General features: G+C 40.3%; 1 protein-coding gene across 1 annotated transcript; it reads right to left on the reverse strand.

The window, feature by feature from the left end:
• Window positions 1-3,218: 3,218 nt before the first annotated feature.
• On the reverse strand, window positions 3,219-10,082 carry Serpinb4 (serpin family B member 4). The gene is made up of 8 exons (XM_046428200.2): window positions 9,953-10,082; window positions 9,175-9,359; window positions 8,617-8,673; window positions 7,296-7,424; window positions 6,516-6,633; window positions 5,403-5,545; window positions 4,984-5,139; window positions 3,219-4,080 (listed from the first exon to the last, which is right to left on the reverse strand). The coding sequence occupies exons 2-8, from the start codon at window positions 9,334-9,336 to the stop codon at window positions 3,673-3,675; spliced, it is 1,173 nt and encodes a 390-aa protein (XP_046284156.1). The 5' UTR covers window positions 9,337-9,359; window positions 9,953-10,082; the 3' UTR covers window positions 3,219-3,672.
• Between the last annotated feature and the right edge of the window lie 10,885 nt (window positions 10,083-20,967).

A 20,967-nucleotide genomic window follows, 5' to 3' on the forward strand; every position in this document is an offset into this window, starting at 1 on the left:
GTAGTCAGTTGCTCTAAAAATGAGAATTTAGAGGTGAAGGCACTAAAGACTCAGCATCTCTGTGAACCCTTCCAGTCTTGATAGGTCCCACACTTGCCTCCAGGTACCTCAGAATACTGAGGCCCAGGTGTCACAGGAGGATGATACCTAGTGGCCTCTCCATCTCACAAGGCATCACACGCTCCTAGGTAAACAACCTTTCTCTTCACTGTTGTAATTAGCACACACATTTATTTAAGTGACCCATGGCAGGATTCAGGGGTCGGGTGGGTAGGTATTTATTATGTGTTGGGGAAATAGAATCAAAACCAGAATCTTCTCCCAACCCCCAAATCTTCCCCACGAAGGGAGTAGAGAAAAGAAACATTAAATCAGAATGTAATGTGCATACAGATAATGTGCTAAGAAATCACCAAGACAGAGGGAAAGGAAATCTCACCCTTTCATAGAGTTGTGTTAGTCAGCATCACTGTGACCAAAATATCCAATATAAACAACTCAGAGGAGGAAAGGTTTATTTTGTCGCCCAGTTTCAGAGGTTTAGTCCATGGTTGGTGGCTTCATTGCTTTAGCCCAAGGGAGGCAGAATGTCATGGCAGAGGCGAGGGGTGGAGGAATACTGCTCACCTCAAGCCCACCAGGAGGCAAAGAGAGAGGAAGGGGCAGGGGCCACAGGGAAGATGCACCCTCCAGGGGTCCTCCCAGTGACCCACCTCCTCCAGCCATGCCCCACCTGCCTATAGTTACTCCATTTAAAGGGTGGACTGATCAGGCCACAGCTCTCATTGTCTATTTTTTTTTTTTTTAACTTCAGGATATTCCTGCAGTAACACAGGACCTCAGGGGCACACCTCATAGTCAAACCCTAACAACAGTCATGAAAACACACAGTAGATATTTGTTCTCAAGATTATTGCTTTAATAGTGAGTCCTCCAGTAAGAGCACTTTATGTCTCCATCCCTCACTCATGACTCATCCTGGAGTCACATGGCGACTGGGATGGCCACCTGAGTTAGGGAATTGACTTCACCCAAAGGAAAAACAAGCTTCTATCTTTAGGATGGGGGTAGTTTAGGAATCTGGAGTTAGGTACCCCTGAAATCAGACTCAGTCTTTTCCTGGACATAGGGGCATTATCTTCTCTGATGCTTCCATTTCAAGGAAGTGGTTTCCAGGTCCTTAAGAAAGACATTCCTTGGCCATGAAACTCATGAAAGATCTGTTTATTCTTCAAAAAGATTTATCTACATTTTGAAGAAGGAGGAGAATATTTAGAAATACAAAATTTCTAAGCAAATACTCTTAAAAATATATGGTTATTTTCAGCAAGGAGGATTTGTCCTTACAAAGGGGACATTGACATGGGTTATCATTTGACAGCACAGCCATTAGCCACAACCTGGTTATCTTAACTGTCATATTTCATTCAAAAATTTATATAGAACAATGTGGGGATTTATATATTTTCAATTTCTCATTTTTTTTCAAGTCATTACATTGTTTTCTTTATCACTATTTAGTACCTTGAACTAGATTTACCAGTCTTTTGGAAATGGTAGTTGTCAAAACTACATACTAGAAATACAGTGCAATAGTGAATCTTTGTAGTAATAATCTGGTATAATTACAGAGTATTCTGTTTTGGTTAATATGGGTCATATCTTATTCCAGTAGCAGTATTTTTTATCATACTCTACATTCCTAGAGACTTGGTATATATTAATATTTATTTTTATTTATTCATTTTTTTATGTGGTGTTGAGGATCGAACCCAGTGTCTCATGCATGTGAGGCAAGCACTCAACCACTGAGCCACAACACCAGCCCCTTAATATTTATTTTTTAGTTGTAGTTGAACGCAATACCTTTATTTTTATTTGTTTATTTTTATGTGGTGCTGAAGATTGAACCCAGGGCCCCAGACTTGGTATATATAAATGCAAATATGATATTACTTTAAAAGCCAGACCTCGATTTATAAGTAAAACTGAAGAATCAGAATCAGTTGACTTCTTAAAAATATAGATTTGATCAATATTTTGAATAGGAGATATATTTAAAACACAAAAGGTGAAAAGGGTTTATAGTTCAAAGTACCTCTGTCCCCAATGTCACCAAACCACTGGGGTACCCTTCCTCCCCAAAACACATGGTCCAACTTCTTACATATTCCTCCAGAGATAAACTACAGGTTTAGGTAAAAATCATGTGTGCACAGTTTATTATTATTATTTTTTCTAAAAAACCACAAATGGTACCACACTCTATACACTGACCTGCCCTTTTCCTTTTTACTAATTCATTGTCAGAGATTGTCAAAAATAGCAATAATATTGGATTTCTTTTTTACCCTTTGAATTCAATGCTTTCATTGTTTCCTATTTAACTTGATTTTGGATTTGAAATTTAGATAGCCATATTTTATGTATCTAACATATTTTAATACGTTAAAGAATCAGTCTCCTTCTGTTTTTATCCTATTAAGAATCCTCATAAAGCACATATATTTAATTTTCTCATGTAATGTTCCAGGTGCTGTGCATTGCTGTCCAGCAAAGTGCTCTCTGGTGATGGGGTCTGATAATGGACGTGTTCAGCGGTTGCATGGTGCAACATGATACCTGTCAATCACACGTGGGTGTTGAGAATGTGATATGTGGCTAGTGAGATGAAGAAACTGTACTTTTAATTTTGTTTAATGTTAATTTTAAATAGCGGCTGTGGCTAATAATTATTGCATTGTACAATGCAGGTCTAAGAAATTTCTCCCTGCAATCTGTTAATATGGCCAATTATATTAATATATATTTTTTAAAATGTGGACAGCTGGAATAAGTCCATTTTGTCAAAAAGTAGAGCTCTAGCATTTTCCTGGGCTGGGAGTTTAGCTCAGAGGTAGAACAGTTGGATTTGATTGATCCCCAGAACTGCAAAACAACAACAACACAACAAAAAACAAAACAACAACAAAAAACCCCCAAAAGAAAACAACCCCCCCAAATCTAACAGCCAAATAATAAATAAAATTTCCTTGATTTTAAGAAATACAAAATGAATATCTATAGAAGTTTATCTGCCTACCACTTTAGACTCAGCCTGCCTGAGCTTGTTCTGAATTTTTCTTTCTCTATGACTAATATATTTCTGACCTATTTCTTAGGTGTGGTTGATTACTTGTACTTTGTTGGAAAGAAAAAAAAGGAAAAGGAACAAATAATTTGAGCAGGTCATTCCTTTATTGCTAATTGATTTAATAGAATCACAGAATTTAGAAATATAAGAAGGGTCCCAGATATCACCTCAATTGAAGGAAAAGTGGGTGTCTAGGTTGATGAGTTTGAAGAGAAAGTGTGATTTGCTTTGGTTCATCCAAAACAGGACGGAAGCAATCGTGTCCAATTTAGAAGATGAGGTATGGATTGTTTTAATCTTCACATTGAACGTTTTGTTCTCCAAGGAAATTTTTATAAGAAAAAAAAAAAAGAAGAAGAAAACTGGTTCATATGTATGTGCTGAAAGAGAGAAAAAGAGAGGCTCCTACAACCATTGCATTCTTAGTGGGGACTCTGAGGCTGAAAAGAAAATGAATATACAAAAGACGTGTTATTTCCAGCCTCAGTTTACCTTTTGCTCTGTGACTGGTCCTCATAAGAGAGACAGAGGCATCCTACTTAAGGGGAAGAGACTCTGCCAAAGAAGAGGATGCTGTTGGTCTTCTTTTGCTTGATGAAGAACAGGAAGGGGTGGTCACAATAGAAACTAACAGGGGGCATTGGGGCGGACGTTACTTCAACTACTATGCCCGTGGCGGCCGCAGCCTCCGTGCCCTCTTCATTCACTTCCACAAAGGACTTGTGCACAACTTTGGACACTGAAAGGCCCTGTGTCCCTGTCATGCCCGAGAGGTCAGCCTTTTTTGGACAGAAGACGTCCTCCATCCCCATGGCTCTCAATATGGTCACGAGGTCGTAGGTCTCTTCCACTTTGAATCGAGGGAGGCACACATTTACATTAGTCATCTCCATGCTCTCTGGGCTGGTCCACTCCATTAACTTCTCAGCAGTGAGTTTGTCTTCAAGCTATAAAGATGGAAAAAAAAAAAAAAAGAAACTGACATGATCAACTTTTGGACTCTGGCACACTTTAACAATGAATGGAATACGTGGGAAATTTTGAGTTTAGCAATAAATGCAACATACACAGTTGATCCAGTTTATTAGACATTATTCTAATAAGCAAAAACAGCATGCCTGAACATATATGAAGACTTATTTGATTATATGTGTTCACATGTACAAACATGTATGTACAATTAGAATTACATTATTTTGAACCAAACGAACTATATATCACTACTTCTTATGCCATCTGTCTACTGTATGTGTCATTTTGTAGACTTTTTATTTTCTTGCACACATTATTTATTACATACTGCAGTCATAGTACATGACCTATTTTTACTCTTAGTTCTTGCTTGATATGTTTTTAAACATGTCTCACATTGGTATATATTTCTCTGTGTTTAATTGTAGCTTGTTGCCATCAAACTGACATTTAAGGTGTATGGCTCTACTTAAATGATAATAAATTAAGCCTGTGTCAGGCTGTAAGCTAAACTATTTATAATGTAAAGATATACTGGGGATTGAACCCAGGGACACTTAAACATGGAGCTATATCTGCAGCCCTTTTTATTTTTTTATTTTGAGACAGGGTCTCATATAAATTGCTGAGGATCTCACTAAGTTGTTGAGGTTGGCCTCAAACTTGTCATCCTTCTGTCTTGGCCTCCTGAGTTGCTGATTACAGGTATATGCCACTGAATCATCTGATTCAGTGACTGAGTCATTGTTCCTTGTTTTGAATTTTTTATTATTTGAGGCACCTTGGCCTCAAAGTTTTTGTCTTGTTTAGACTTAAACAGTTATCATGGGGGGAAAAAATCAGGCAATAGAAGGAAGAAAGGTCAATGCGAGTGTTACCTCCTGCAGGCCATCTGCTTCATTGGGTAGCAGCAGGACCATGCTCAGGTCATTGCCTTTGTATGGTATTTCCAGGATCTTGGCCTGCACACCCTCCAGGAAGGCAAAATTAAAATGCCCGCTTTTGGCCATCATCTGCACAGATTTGCTCACATTCTACAATAAATTAAGGCATCAAATAAATACCAAGTTAGACAAAAAGATAATATTAATGAGACACCAAACACATCCCTCTCTTTTGGAGAAACAACTCAGGAATTTTGAGCAATAAAGACAGAAGTTACTATTTTTTGCAGGCACTCCTAACTAACTAAAATTATAAGAATAAAACAAAACAATATCTGCTTGTTCACGTCACTTTCTACTTTAGTGGTCCATCCCATAAGATGTGTTTAAATTTAACTTTCCACATGCAATACCTTATTCTGCCAGAACTTTGCTTCTGTGGTCAATTCCTTTTTAAATTCCTTATCCCACCGCCCTTTGAAGTAGACTGCATTCACCAGAACCAGTCTGGTGGTTTGGTCAATACTGCCACTAGGAAATAGGTCCTTGATTTTTTCTGTAAGGGGAAAAAAAAAAGGTCATCATGTAAGTACAAATGGTTTTTGGAGAGAATGCTATGCACAATTTCATGACTGGTCCTTATATTTAACTGCCATTGCTTTAGGGACTTGTGGACTGCCACCAGGTGCAGCCTTCTCATGGTGCCAGCCCTAGAGAGCTACAGGGATGGAGACAGGAAAGGAGGTGAGACTGTCTAGGGGACACTGAGGAGCTGATCTTATCTGCTGTTCAGCTTGACTCTTTCCTTCCTTCCTCTGCTCCTCCCCTTCTGTTTTCCCAAGGTGGGCCCCTCACATGGAGAAACAGGGCCTGATTGTCCTCAAGGACAATGGCCTGAGCTCTGTACTCTGACAGTCCCCTGCTGTCAGATGCTACTCCCGGGGGTTCCTTCTCCTCCTCAGTCTCCTGTAGAACTGCTGCAAGGACGGCCTGTAGTAAGGGGTGGCACTAGTTGTCCACAGAATGGAGGCTTTGAGAAGCTCTCTGCAGTGGGTAGAGGAGACCCTGGGGTAATCCCTGCAGGAGGGTTGGTGGAGGTGTGCTCCAGGCAGTGACAGCTCAGTGGCAGGAAGCCTGGTCTCCAGGTGGGCTGCCTGTTTCCAGATGAGTAAGAGGAAGGAGCTCTTTGGACTGTTTTCTTCTAAAGATTTATAATCAACACTTGGCTCTGACCTCAAGAAAATCTCAAAACGGGGCTGAGTGGGAATTTGGGGTCCACAAAAATAGTGTCAGCCGGGGGCCATGTGCAAGTAGCTTTGCAGCCATGTCTCCACCTAATTGACCTCCTTCACTTCTCTCCCTCCCCCTAGATCTCTCCACATTTATTGGGACCATCTGCCCTGCCTCCTCCATCCTCTCTGCAGATCCAATAACACCCCACCCAGGACTCCCTACCATGTCAAATCTGGGGCTTCCTCACAGGGTGATCAAAAGTTTCCGCCATGAGTAGCCCTCCCATACTCTACCATTTGTTTGGCTTTCCACCCAGGAATTAATCTTCTTTCGACTTTCTTCTGGAGCATTTTTGAAATCAAGGGATTCCACAGTGGCTAGGTAAAATTTCTTAATCCCATCCAAATATTCCTTTGAGAAGTGGAGGAAGAAAGAAGGAAATAAGAAAGATTTATGTGTCACCCCATTTAATTATTTACAATTAAAGTAAGCTGAACCCAGACCCTGGCCAGACCACTATCTCTGCACATGCATATTTGTATACAGGCACCATGAGGGCAAGTGTGCAAGGAGAGTGCAGGATTCCTTGAGGCTCAACACCCCCTCGCAAAACCCAGGGGAAGAAGAGGCTGGGGTTTGCAAATTTCAGTGCAAGTTAAAGGAGATCAATCACATGGGAGACTTCTCACCAGTGAGCTCTACCAGTGCGTCTCTCATCTGGGTTTATATTCCCTGGTGCTTTCCCGGCCCCCTCCAGGAACCATCCCAGCCTGCCTGTTCCAGAAATACCCCATTAGTCAGACATTTCCCACAAAAGGCGCTCTCTGTGATGGAGTCAGTGCCTGTTCATTAATGGCATCTCCTGACTTATCTTTCCCCTGACCCACACTTCATCTAGGCCTGGTCAGGGACCGGATGCTCTAGCAGTCAGAGCTGTGATAGAGCTGCCTCCCCTGGGGCCAGAGCTGCCCAGGAGTCAGCCAGAAGCCTCTGTCTGGCTTTCCCCCATTTGGCCATCCAGAGACATAGGACCAGGAGGCAGACTCCAGGTGTGGAGAGCCAAGTGGAATTACCTGAAGAAACTGAAACTCCTTTTCTCCATAGACTCTGTTGGCGATCTTCAGGTTGTAGGCATCACTGGGTTTGTTTAATTCAGTCAGAAACTTTTGAATCTCGTGGTGCACATTTCCTGACTCTCCAGCCTTCAACATCCAAAAAAGATGCTCATTGAATTACCCTGTCCATGTGTGTGCTAAACTCTCATGAAGTCACTTAGATCAGTACCAACATTTATGTCTATAATCTCAAAGATGACCTCTGGCTTATTCTCTGATATTTGCTGTATTTACCTCAAATACCCTGAAGAATTTACCTTACATTCAACTTCTTCCAGGAAATTCTTTGATCCAGCTCTGACATATTCTGATCTGTTCTCTTCTGAACTAAATGGCACCATTGGGTATCTTCTCAGTAGTTTAAAAAATTAGGTTTATCTTTCCATATAAAATTGGAGTTCCTTAAGGTGCAAACCTTATTTCACTTGTAACAGCTACCAAGCATATGGTCATGTTGAAGTTTGGATATTTCAAATGCTATGACGTGAAGCCCTGATGTAGCCCTTGGTGGGATCATCTTCTAAGACATGTTGACTGTCATCTGTCATGTGATGGCCATTTTCTGCATGTAAGCACACCTCGAGCCTGGTACTCAGCTAAGAACAGCCCATAGGTCATCTGAATCTCAGTCTAGCTGAGATGAAAATAAAAAAGCTCAGTGATTAAATTGCCTAAGAGACAGAGTGAGTAGCCATGTTTTAAACTGAACTCTATCTGAATCTGGAAATTTCTATTTACTAACTAAGAGTTTTGTTCTGTCAAAGCCCTAAACAAATATATCTGCTAGCCATCATTTTCCAAAATATAATTGAATTTGTGCTTATTCCTTTTCATTTTAATTAACTCAGTTATACTATGTTAGTAACATTATTGTGAGTGTGATCATTAGCTCACATTAATTATGACCTCTTATTTATAGTAGGCTGGGCCCTGTTGCCAACATTTGCAGATATTGGGTCAGATTCTTTTTGGTTGACTGGGATGAGCTCACTCTGACTCAGGGCAGTAATGAATTGCTTATGTTCACATTTGTGAAGAATGGAGCTGGTCTATCTGGTGTCCGACTTTTGTTCTTAAGTTCAATGTTGACCTTGTCTGAGTAAAACAAAAACTTGAAAGTAATAATTATGAAAATAAAATGTGGAATTGTTCTGTATGTCCTAAAGTCTTTCATCTAGGATTTTCCATTCCTCGGAGTTTATGTGAAATTCCCTGTTTAAACTATGACCCTCTCAGATACTTCAGATATCTGGAGCTCTCCCAGGACCAGAATACTTACATGAGGGGCTGTGGCTTTCTTTGTTGCTTTTTCTGTGATTTCATTGAAATGAAGGACCTGGAAGAGACAGGATCTGGGTCAAGACAACTTTACTCAAAAGATCTGTGAATCCAGAGTAGAGAAAAAGAGAACAAAAGCCTCAAAAAGGAAGAGAACAAAACGTAAAGACACTGAAAGCACCCAACCCTAGAACTTCAGGGTATGAATTTGTTCTTTGAAAAAACACAGAAAAGCTGGCTTATCTCCAGATACGTTGAAGAATGTGCCTTCGTTGTTCATTGGGGAGACCTTTGGTGATGGGTCCCTTGGATTTGGTTTAGTCAGCCCGTCACTTTGCCTTCTCAGCTCTGGTTGATGGGCAGTGGTGGGGGTCATCAAGAGAGGGCAGCCTTGGGGAGGGGGTGACTCCCCAAGAGCTCTGTGATCACACAGCCCTGGAACGTCTGCTGGGCATCTTGTGTTAGCCACCAGGTCCCCAGAGCTGCGACCGTCCCTGTGTGTGAGCCAGCCCAGTGAAGAGGAAAGCTGGGCAGGTCCTGCGGGTCAGCTGAGGCCTACCTTCTCCATCTGCAGGGCAGTGTCCCCCCTGGCCCCTAGGTCGAGCATGGCCAGTGCTGACAGGATGCTGACCGGGGAGTAGAAGACGTTGTCCCCGTCCTTCCTCAGCTGCCGGAACAGGTCAAGGGTGAACTTGGTGTTGGCCGCACTGAGTGAACTCATGGTGACTGGTTGGTCGGGAACTCCTAGGAAAGCAGTGGATCCAGCTTAGAAGGACTTTATTGTCATGAAATTTTCTTAAAAATGACTTATCTGGGTTGTGGAACTCTGGCCATTAAGATTTTTACCCTTTTTACTTTCCAAGCCTTCTGAATGCACATGTGTTCATCTTCTAATTGGAAGACTCATGAAAGTACTATTGAAAAAGACTTTTGTAGACCAGTCATAGAACATCTTTATCTTTCCTGTATCTTTCCCTTATCATTGGATGGCTAGGTTTGGGGAGAAAGGCTTTATTACAAATGCCAGGACAAGGTTTCCTGGGGCCAACATGCAGCCAGGTCTCTGGAAGAAACTCTCTGACTTTTCTTTGAAGCTCTGAGGCTGCCCCCCCCCCCCCCCCCAACTCCACCACATGATTGTAAGCATGGATCAGTTTTCTTCGAAATATATCTTTTTAGATAAAGACCAAATTAGGTCAAGGGGGTACGTTATTTTTTTTCCCCTGGAAGAATAAGTACAATACAATAAGACAAAGTACATGCATGATAGAAACCACATCTCTGTTTTGATCTTCGAAAGGAATTCCTGCTAAGTCGTAGTGGCTGGAAGCACTCACCTGTGTTCCTGAAGAAGCCGATGTGGTTGGGAGCTGTGAGCCTTGATGTGGTGAAAGGAAGATCCTGGGTTTATAATCCTCCTCCTGCAAAGGCTGCCTCATCAATTCAGTTGTCTTTCAAGTAAATCAACTTCAGATTTCTCAATCAGCTTAGCCCACACTTCCTGGGCATGACAATTTATGAGAAAAGACAGGTTACTGTCCTACTGCTGTGTTTCCTTTGTCTTTTTGTGGGGACAGTTAAGAAACTGTAATCTTTGGTAATTATTGACTCATTTTGAATGCATGGAAAGGTGCTTTTCTAATACCAATGGGGACGATGTGTTAGATATTCCAACTTCCTCATTGTCTTCAATTCCATCCTCTGTACATTTCCTCCATCTTAAAAAACAATCTTTTTTTTTTCTTTTGATGTTGAACTGTTTTAAGGTACACTTTGGACACACAAACACCTACAACGTTTACTTATGTTTGTGATTTTTCAATTTTGAAAGGCTCCACTCATCCTTTCTGTAGGAATTACTTTGTATACCCAGGAAAATCGATCTTATTCTAGTGCAAAGAGGCACTGAGGAGGTCTCTGCAGACACTGGGAACAGGGTCCTACCCTCATGCTCATTCCCGACCCTCATGCTCTGCCTTGCCCCTGGTTCTCCCTGTCTCTTCCCATGTCCCCTGCAGCCATCCTGACTTTTCTGATGCTTGAGGTCTGTGATGACAGTTATTTGCCTTGCTACATTGACAAGCGGCAATAGTAAGAACGATCGAAACAAACAGAGGCTGTTTTGAACAGCAGTCTTCTAATTTCCCATACACAGTCAAACAGAAAAATGAGTTGTTTGGGTTGTCATGATCAGACTATAGCTCTGTCCCCCCTTCCCCTCCCCACCCCCTGGACAGTAAGCACCCTGGCTTCAGACTCATGGGCTGGATGCCAGGTCGAATACCTGTCAGAAATAACCAGGTGGAGGTGTTCTTTGGATGCTGTTGTTATGTGCATATTCCTCTGGAGCCTTGTCCTCTGCAGATGCGTGGTGTTCCTGCAAGCAGACTAACGTCGATGATGGCTGGCTTCTATTGGGTCAGTAGATATTTTCACTTACACCTTAGAACTCAGGAAAGTAGGTCCATTTGCTATCCCCATTTCACTCTGACAAACTGAGACAACTGTTGGAATAAGTCACGTAGCTAGTGAATTGCACAGGTGAGATTTCAAGGCAGGTAGTCTGGCTGAGGAAACATATTCGTCCATGGTCCATGGCATAGGAGCTAGGAGAGAATGGTGGGGGATATCCTGAGACACCCAAGAACATGGCATGTGGGGAAATGAGTGGTGATGGGAAAATGATTTCCTTTGAGTGTGGAGCTCAGAGAGACAATAAATTCCTGCTCAATTGTGTTAATCCATTTTTCAAACTATAATGAAATATTTGACACAGGCTACTTATGGACTAGGGGAGTTTCTATTGGCTTATAGTTCTAAAGATCCAAGCCCAAGGTAGGTTGGCACATTTGTTTGGGCCTCTGAAGAGGGCAGAACATCACTATAGGGACATGTGTTAGAGAAGATCACTCACCTTGTAAGTTGGGATGTAGAGAGAGGAAGCGACTGGGGTCCCACAGTCCCACTGAGAGCTTGTCACCAACTGTCTAAGGAACTGCAGTAAAGTCCCACATGTTAAATCCCCATAGGACCTCCCAATACCACCATCATGGGGTCCAACATTTTATTTATGGACCTTTGAGGGCCATTCAACATCTGGATTATACACAATGATTCTTTCCCAAAACTGCTCTATCAAGTTGGAATTTAGAAGAAATGAGAACTTGTCAGAGAAAAAAGTTAGGGGGTAAAACAAATGATGTTTTCACTGGACTGAACTCTGTGCCCTGAGGGATGTATGAGGCTAGGAGAGAGCCATTGTCCCTAGTAGATCTGGCTAAATGACCACAGGGAAGGGGCTTCTTGTTCTGAGGAACCATTTCTCACAGACATATAATGCATATACCATAATTCTCACCACCTTAGACCACAATTCACTGATATTTTTAGTATGATCAGAAAGTGATGGAATCATCACCACAATCTCATTCCTTTCATCATCTCTTAATGAAAACCTGTATTTCATTCTTTATTTCAGACCCTGCAAACCACTGATCTCCCTCCTGCATCTACTGATTTGCCTGTTTTAAATGTTGCATATAAATGGAATCAGGCAATATTTGTCCTCTGGTGACTGACTTCTTCCACTTGGTATGTTTTCCAGGTTCCTCCATGTTGTAGTATGGATCAGTGCATCATTCCTTTTTATGACTGAACAATATTCCTTCGTATGAATAGACTATGATTTCTTTATCCATTCATCATTGATGTGGATTTGGATTGTTTTTATTTTTTGGTTGTTATGAATAATGAGGCTGTGATTGTTCATGGATACCTTTGTTTGGTGTAGCATGTCTTCATTTTTTTTGGGGGGGGGAATATATACCTACAAGTCGAATCAGTGGGTCATGTGGTAATTCTGCTTAACATTTTGAGGAAATGCCAAGAGAAGCTTTTTTGGGTCTTTTTACCAATGTGTGTGAATCCCTGAGGAGGCTGTGAAAACAAATTCCCTGAGTTGAGTTGAGGCATGGTCTTATGGATTGTTGGTGAACTAAGGATTTGTCCAATGAAAGAAGCAAAAGAAATGATAAGATATCGAGATGAAGAATTCCACACATGAAGAATGTGGTCTCCTTGGCTGAGTCTTTACCATGGCTACAGCCACAAGACAGCAGTGACCTTTCCTCTATGGAGCAGGAGGGGGTCACTTGGATTCCACAGGGAAACAGCATTATCTTCCCTGTGGGACAGAACAGAAATCTCAGCCTGGAGGTGGAAAGGACGAGTAGAAAGACAACCTAAGACAGACCGAGGTTCCAGGTGGCCAATCTTTGGAAGATGACTTTAGACTAAAGCTAAATTGTTTCGAGATGAGGGGTTTGTTATGAAGAGATTAACTTTGAAGAATGTTACTAACTGATAACGTCTAGGAGATTGCTTAAATTGAGACAGAGCTGGGATTATTTTAAATGAGAAATCATTCCATGCTTTTCTTCTGTTCCTGAAAAGTGCTCCTGGCATGGGACAGGATTGTCAAGGAGATGCATAAATCCTCAGGATGTTTTGAATGTGAACCCTTGCCAGTTTATGTTGTCGATATTTAATAAAGCTATGCCAATTTCATTGGTTGTGGGAATCAAATAATAAAATGAAATCTATAGGAAATTGTTCTTTCAGGAAGCATCCTGCTATTACCAATACCTTTACAGGTTGGTGAAGAAGTATCTCCTAGATTTTCCAGAAACTTACCTCTTGGCACAGTGTGTGAAATATTCTCAGCATTGTTAAATTGCAAATAAATCAGAGTGATCCTTTTATTACTTCCTTCTTCCCAAGAATGTGCCCAGGCCTGTCTACAGGGAAGTAGTTAGTGAGGAAGATTCTTCAAGCATCAAGTTAGAGTATGATTTACTAGTCTCTATTACTGTATTTCGTAGGCTCTCCCTGCAGACATAGGTATAGATAGGTATGTGCTGAGTAACTTCAGAGCAAGAGTAATTGGCTTTCCTTTTTAGTTTCCACAGTGGAAAAATAACCCCAGTAAGTTTAAAAAGAAGTTGGGCAAGGAGCCTCATAGGTAAGCCCATCATGGAATGCAGACGGAACTGCACCATCTCCCCGTCCTCCTCTCTTCCTGCTCCAGCAACACCCAAGACAGACTTGTCCTCTTTGTTTTCAAGCAAATCTCACCTTTTTCTTCACTGATCTCTTATGAGTCCCTCCCTGATTCCTCTTGACACCCTTGATTTATTGCCGGCCTCTTCTAGAATGTCCCCTTCCTCTTTGTTTTCTCTGAGATGGATTGCCTCCATGTCTGGATCTCCCTTAATCTTTTCTCATGAGTCCTGCTCACCCCACTGTCCATTCACCGTGCACACAGGAACCACATCCTTCTCTTGTACTCCCATGCCTGTTCTGACCACTGTCCTCTTCCTTTCAGGGTCCAGTCTTAATTTCCTGGCCATCAAGTACACACCATGGACCCCCTTGCCCTTTCCCATGTGCCTCCTTAACATTCACTCTGTGGTCTCTTGCCTTTCAACCCCCCTGCCCCCTGTATTTCTATTTTTCACTTAACTGCTTTAACTACTCTGAGTGACTTCAAAGTTTTCACTTGATTGATGACCAATGGCATCTCATTCTTCTCTTTGTATATGTACTTCTGTTTTCTACTTGAATTTCTTTTTTGGTGAATTGTCTTTTTTTGCTCTTTTGTTCATGAGAATACTGGTATTTCCTTATGAATCTGAATATGCTTTTTATATAAATCAAAGGTACCACACAGACCTATTGAGAATACTTTGTCCCAAAATAGCAGAATGTACATTTGTCTCAAATGAACATGGAATATCCTTGAGGATAGACCATATATTATACCACAAACAATCTTAATGAATAAAACAAAACCCTTGAAATATCAACTATCTTTTCTGATCACAGAGGAATCAAATTAGAAATTAAGACTAGAAAACAGGAAAATTCAAAAATATGTGGAAGCTTAAACATATACTCCAAAGCTATAATAACCCAAACAGCATGGTGCTGGCATAAAACCAGACACATGGACCAGTGGAACAGAATAGAAAACCCAGAGATAAACCCACATATTTACAACACACTGATCTTCAATAAAGGCAGCAAAGATCTACATCAGAGAAAGGAAAGGCCCTTCAATACTTAGTGCTAGGAAAACAATATCCATATGCAAAAGGAAGAGGCTAGATCCCTCTTTCTTGCCATATACAAAGATCAACTCTAAACGGATGAAGGCCTTACATGTAAGACACAGAAACTTCTAAATGACCAGAGGGAAATATAGGGGAAGCGCTTTAGGACATTGGTGTGAGCTATAAAACCCAAACACAGGCAAAGGAAGCAAAAACTAACCAATGAGACTGTACCAAACTCCAAAGCTTCTGTAGAGCAAAGGAATAAGGGATGAAGAGGAAACCCACAGGAGAAACTATTGGCAAACTATTCATCTGACAAGGAAGTAATTTTCAGGATATAAAAGGAACTCAACTTGACAGAAACAAAATGATCTCAAAAAATGGATGAATGACCTGAATAGAGATGGCTTAAAAAAGGGTACACACTTGGCCAATAAGTATATGAAAAAATGCCCAACCATGCCCATCACTGGAGAAGTGCCAAGCAAGACCCTGAGATAACGTTTTGCCACCCTTAGAATGGGTATTACGCCCTGCATGGAAGCACAGAGGAAACTCACATTCTGTTGGTAGGACTGTCAATTAGTAGAGCCATTACAGAAAACGACGTGGAAGTTCTTCAAAATATTAAAAATAGAGCTGCCATATGTTCCAGCAATCCCACTACTGGGTATATATCCACAGGAAATGAAGTCAGCAGGATAAAGTGAATCTACACTCACGTATTTACTGTAGCATTATGCACAATAGCCAGGATATGAAGTCAATTGAGTTGTCCATCAGTAGATGAATGAATATTGAAAATATGGTAAATATATATACACAGTGAAGTGCTGAATGTGATCCTCTTATTTGCAATAACAAGAATGGAACTGGAGAATGTTATGCTAAGTGAAGTAATTACGTACTGAAAGACAAGTACTGCCAATCTCACTCATATGTAGAATCTAAAAATGATGATTACAAAAAAGTTGAGGGTAGAATCATGGTTACCAGAGGCTGTGGGCGGAAGTGGGGAAAAGGGATGGGGAAGTTGACCAATGGCTACCAAGTTACAGTTAGATAGAGCAAGAAGCTCAGTGTGATATTATTGCACAGTACGGTGAGTAGAGGTAACAATAATGTATTTACATTTTTAAAAGAAGCAAGGAATTTTAAATTTTCACTATACAGAAAGAAATAAATGTTTGGGAGGATAAACATGCTTACCTGGTTCCACATCATGCAATGTATACATTGTATTAAACATTACATGGTATCACATTAACATGTACAACTTTTATGTTTTTATGAATCAATTAAAAATATGTACTGCATAAGACAATATACCATATTGACTTTAAAAAGTCACAATGAGTATTCGTTAGGGTGGTTACTGTAAAAAGATTGAAAATTATAATAAGAGTGAGTATGTGAAGAAATTGGAAACTTGATGTAGGAATGTAAATTGATGCAACAGCTGTGGAAATCCATACAGTGTTTCCTCAACATCTTAAACATAGAATTACCAAATTACCTAGCAATTCTGCTTTAAGATGTATACTCAAAGAATTTGAAAACAGAGGCTTAAGTATATATGAGTACTAATATTCACAACAGCATTATTAACCAATGAGACTGTTCTCATTTCCACAATAGCCAAAAGGTGGAAACGACTCAAACATGTATGTGTATTTTTTTTTTCAGTACTGGGAATTGAACCTAGGGGTGGCTTAATGCTGAACTACATCCCTAATCCTTTTTTTTTTTATATAACTATGAAGCCTAATACAAGCATTTTTATTTTATTTTATTTATTTATTTTTTAAATTTTTATTGTTGGTTGTTCAAACCATTACATAGTTCTTGACAAATCGTATTTCATACTTTGATTCAAGTGGGTTATGAACTCCCATTTTTACCCCGTATACAGATTGCAGCATCACATCGGTTACACATCCACTGTTTTACATATTGCTATACTAGTGTCTGTTGTATTCTGCTGCCTTTCCTATCCTCTACTATCCCCCATCCCCTCCCCTCCCATCTTCTCTCTCTACCCCATCTACTGTAATTAATTTCTCCCCCTTGTTTTTTTTCCCCTTTCCCCTCACTTCTTCTTGTATGTAATTTCCTAATCCTTTTTTAAAAAATTTCATTTTGGGACAGGATCATGCTAAGTTGCCAGGGCTGGTCTCCAACTTGTGATCCTTCTGTCTCAGCCTCCTGGTTCTATGTGTGTATAACGAATGGATATACAAGGTATTACACACACACACACACAAACACACACACACACACACACAGAGAGAGAGAGAGAGAGAGAGAGAGAGAGAGAGAGAGAGAGAGAGAGATTAGGTCTTAAAAAGGGATATAATTTCTGATACAACTTAAAACAGGGATGAACCCAAAACATTGTGCTAAATGAAATGAGCCAGAAACTAAAGGACAAATATTGTTTAATTCTACTTATGTGAGGGACCTATAATAGTAGAACTCAAAGGGACAGAAAACAGAAGAGGGTCACCAAGGTTGGGGCCAGGAGAATGGCGAAACCTTGTGTAATGGATTTCGGGTTTCAGTATGTGATGAGGCAAAAGTTCTGCAGGTGGACAGGGGTGACGGTGGCCCATGTACTTAATGTGGCTGAATTTGTACAGTCAAAAACAGTTAAAAGGGGAAATTTATGTTATGTGTATTACTATAATATAAGAAATTTTGGGAAAAATATCCCTTTGGTGATTTATCAGCAGCCTCTGGGTAAGACCTTCTCTGTTCCTAACCGAATTTTCTGAAACATGTTTCTTTGTTGAGCTCTCTTCCTGGAAGTCCTGTCTTCATTCTCCTAAACACCCCTGGCTTCCTCTTCTTGGCTTGTCTCCACAGCCACCCATCCCAGCCGACATGATTCCCCAGGCATTGGTCTTCTCTCCTTCATTCTCCACTGGTCCACTGGTCTGGTCCCCTCTGGTGGCTTCATAGTCTATGACTCTCAGCCTTGTCCCCTTCCCTTCCGTTTCTCCCACCTGTAAGTTCTATCCTTTCTGTGACATATCTCCTGCTCCTTTAGTAAATCTCTTCCCCTCTATTCATTTTGGATTAATCCTTAACATTTCAGATTGATACTTTACATTATGCCAACACATCCTCTGTGAAAAATTGATTCCATACCTTCTGATCTTATTAAAAAAGTTACCTTTCCATCAACCGGCTCTTCCCAGTGATAGCCAGATTTCATGAGGCAGACAAGTTGGTCTCTACTGGTTAAAAGACTGTCTTCCAAAAAACAATACTGGTTCTACTAAAACGTTCACAGGGCCACACCTCAGAAGAGGTGGAGGCTAGGGTAACTTTTCTCTCTAGATTCACAGTATGATTCTATATGGTGAATTTTGCTTCTCTAAAAGTTATTTTTTAAAAAAATTACCCAAATACCAGATGCTTGCTATAGTAAGCTAAAACAATTTAAAAATATATGTAGGAAAGTATGAGAGGAGAATTCTTTCCATGTCCTCAATGAATGATCATGGAAAAACACGCTTGTTCTCATTCATCACATTAAACATTAAAAATCCAACTTTCATGTTTAAAAATTATTAACCAAAATCTAAATATATTTACTATGTGTTTTCCATCATATACCAATAATAAGTGTAGTTTAATTCAAGCCTGATGAACTCTCTGAACACTTGGAATAAAATTGTCAAGAGACACAAAAATATTCCATATCTTAAGTTTACCTAGACAGTTTTAGTGCAGAGGAGAATAACAGGGTTGTTAATACAAGACATTTGAATATAAAAAGTATATTAAATTAGGAGAAAATTCTTTGGGGGAAGTGGAGTAGAAATATAGTTTCAAGGTAAAAAGGAATGAGGTAAAATATCCAGCTGTTTAAGAGGTTTGTCATCTGTTTTTTAATATGGTGGGTGTCACATGGTCATACTCTGCTGGATGCATGTAACTGTTTTAATTTGAAACCACAGACTTTACAATTTGGCAGAAATGATGTTTTTTGAAATTATTTGGAGTATGGACAAAATTTTAGGTGTCATCTTAGAAATTTGCAAGGAACATATCCTTTAAAAATACAACAGCTACAGGTTTTGTTGAGCAGAGGATTTGGAGATCACCTTCCAAGAGCCAGCCTCTCCTTGGTGATGCTGGGAACTTGTAACTGCCACATGTTGCAGGCCCTGGGACCAGTCACAGTGTGGCTGCGGCTGCTGCAGACACCTAACAGCCCAAGACTTTCTGGCAAGGAAAGAAGGTTTGGTTTTTCCTCTTTTAGGCAAGAGTAAGGATGACAGGTTCCCTCCACACACCTGCCGGGGAAACACCCTGGGGTTCTTCAGAGAGGGAGGATCCCTGGAGGGAGCATGAGGTCATACATTGATGGGTGGGGATTGGAGATGCCATTTCATCTGATTGTGCAAAGGGACGTGGCCTTAATTTATACCTATCAAAGTCTGATGTTTATTGTTCTCCCAACCGTGTTTCTAAATCTTTAAAATTTAATTTATTTTTTTCAATTCCCTTTTATATTTACCTAAATGGTTTTATAGACTTTCTTTCCTCTCAAATTCTCTACTCATTCCATAACTTGATGACTTGAGTTGATGCCTTTGCCTCCTAGTTCATTAAAAAAAATATTCAGGACTTTGAATCCTTAACTACACACTTCACATCTCCTCACTCTTCTTTCTTCTTTCTATTGTATTGTTCATATCTTCCATTTCTCAGCCACACTTCACCAGTTGTAAAGCTTTCTAAATGGGTCTCCTTGTCTCTAGTGGAGTCTTTCCCTGGCCTAAATTGGAAGATTCTTCTAATCTCAGACAAACCATTGCTTATAGCCACTCTATCCCAACGTGGTTCTCCGTTTGTCGTTCAAGTTTTGAAGGAGTCTAGACTCTTCCCTTCTGCCCTCTGGCTTTTTTCTCAAACATTTCGTGGTCCCGTTTTTCCTTACATTCACCAAGGGATTTCTGATGAAGGTTCTTCGTTTGTTATCTGCAAATACTCATGGGTTCTTGCGGCCAGAGTCAAAACCATTTCATGATAATACCAAGACATCATTTGCCTTTCAACTCTTATGATTTGTGCTGAAGGTGTGCGAGGGGTGGACAGCTCTGCTGATTTATTACACAGGAAGTGTTGGCTCCCAACTGGACTAGCTGTTGTGGGTTCTTCACTGCCACACGTCCAGGACAGGAAAATGCCACTTTCTACTTCTGAGTGTCCTTGAAGGAGGTGTAAAATCTGAGCTTTATTAAAGCTCAACTTTTGTGTATACATTTTTTTAATACTTTGTGTGATGAAATGAAAGATGAATATACAGCACCTTTTTACAACTTTGAAATACAGATGTGCAGGAAGTTGCCAAAACCTGTAGAAGGAGGTTCTCTGTTCTCTTCCACCAGTTTCCCCCCAGGTAGTAACATTTTGCATAACTACAGCACAAGTAGAGAAGCCAGGCATTGGTGCTGGTGCAAGTCAAATGACTCTTGGGAAGAAGAGAGGATACTTCTTATTCAGATAATAAAAGATGAAAAGGAATTTGGTAAGTGGTAAGTCGGGGAGGGAGGTGCCTCACAGAGCAGGAAGAAAAGATGAAAGTTGTGGTTAGAGAAAAATAGATAATTCTGTTTCGTTAAAGAAAATGATTCCAATTTCTTAGAGCAAAAACAAACAAACAAAAACCAACAAAATACAGGAATAGACACTCAAGTAGAAGATGAGATTGAAAGATTGGGAAGGAAAAATTGCCCAGTGACAAAGACCTTCTGAGTCATGACGGAAAAAGCCTGAGGGTTTTAAATATGTTTTTTCCTTTGTTTTAGTTTTTATGCTGAGGTCCTGGGAGCTATTGAAGTGTTTGAAGCAGCAGGTAGCATGAATGGATTTATATTTCAGAATGATAACTGTGGATTTTTTGAAGATTGAAGGATTAACAGCAAGAAGCCCATTAGGAGGGTTTGTAGTAATCTATGGCAAGAAATTTGAAAGAAATACGATAGATGGAAAGATGGATAAGAAGAGAAATTCCAGAAATATGTAAGAAGGAAAAGTTTCAGGTCTTGGTTATTGACAGAGGTGGTAGAAGAAAGAGAGAAATTTGATGACTCACAAATTTCTGACTTAGGTGGCAGAATTTAATGATGGCACCATTTTTGCACACTCAGGTGGGAATATTAGAATTTGGCTTTCCAAGACACATCAAAGGTGCAGATGGCTGGTTTTACAGGTAGAGTCTGGTG

Source organism: Marmota monax, unplaced genomic scaffold (genome assembly GCF_021218885.2).
Source record: "Marmota monax isolate L192 unplaced genomic scaffold, Marmota_monax_Labrador192_F-V1.1 WCK01_AAM20220418_F8-fsc00201, whole genome shotgun sequence".
Lineage (NCBI taxonomy): Eukaryota > Metazoa > Chordata > Mammalia > Rodentia > Sciuridae > Marmota > Marmota monax.

What these genes read in the sequence shown, in the direction of transcription:
- Serpinb4 (XM_046428200.2), bottom strand. Translation starts at nt 9,336, where the DNA reads ATGAGTTCACTCAGTGCGGCCAACACCAAGTTCACCCTTGACCTGTTC. An exon ending in CTGCCCTGCAGATGGAGAAG is followed by an intron (nt 8,674 to 9,174) that starts GTAGGCCTCAGC and finishes TGTCTCTTCCAG; the next exon opens with GTCCTTCATTTCAATGAAAT. An exon ending in AGAAAGCCACAGCCCCTCAT is followed by an intron (nt 7,425 to 8,616) that starts GTAAGTATTCTG and finishes TGGATGTTGAAG; the next exon opens with GCTGGAGAGTCAGGAAATGT.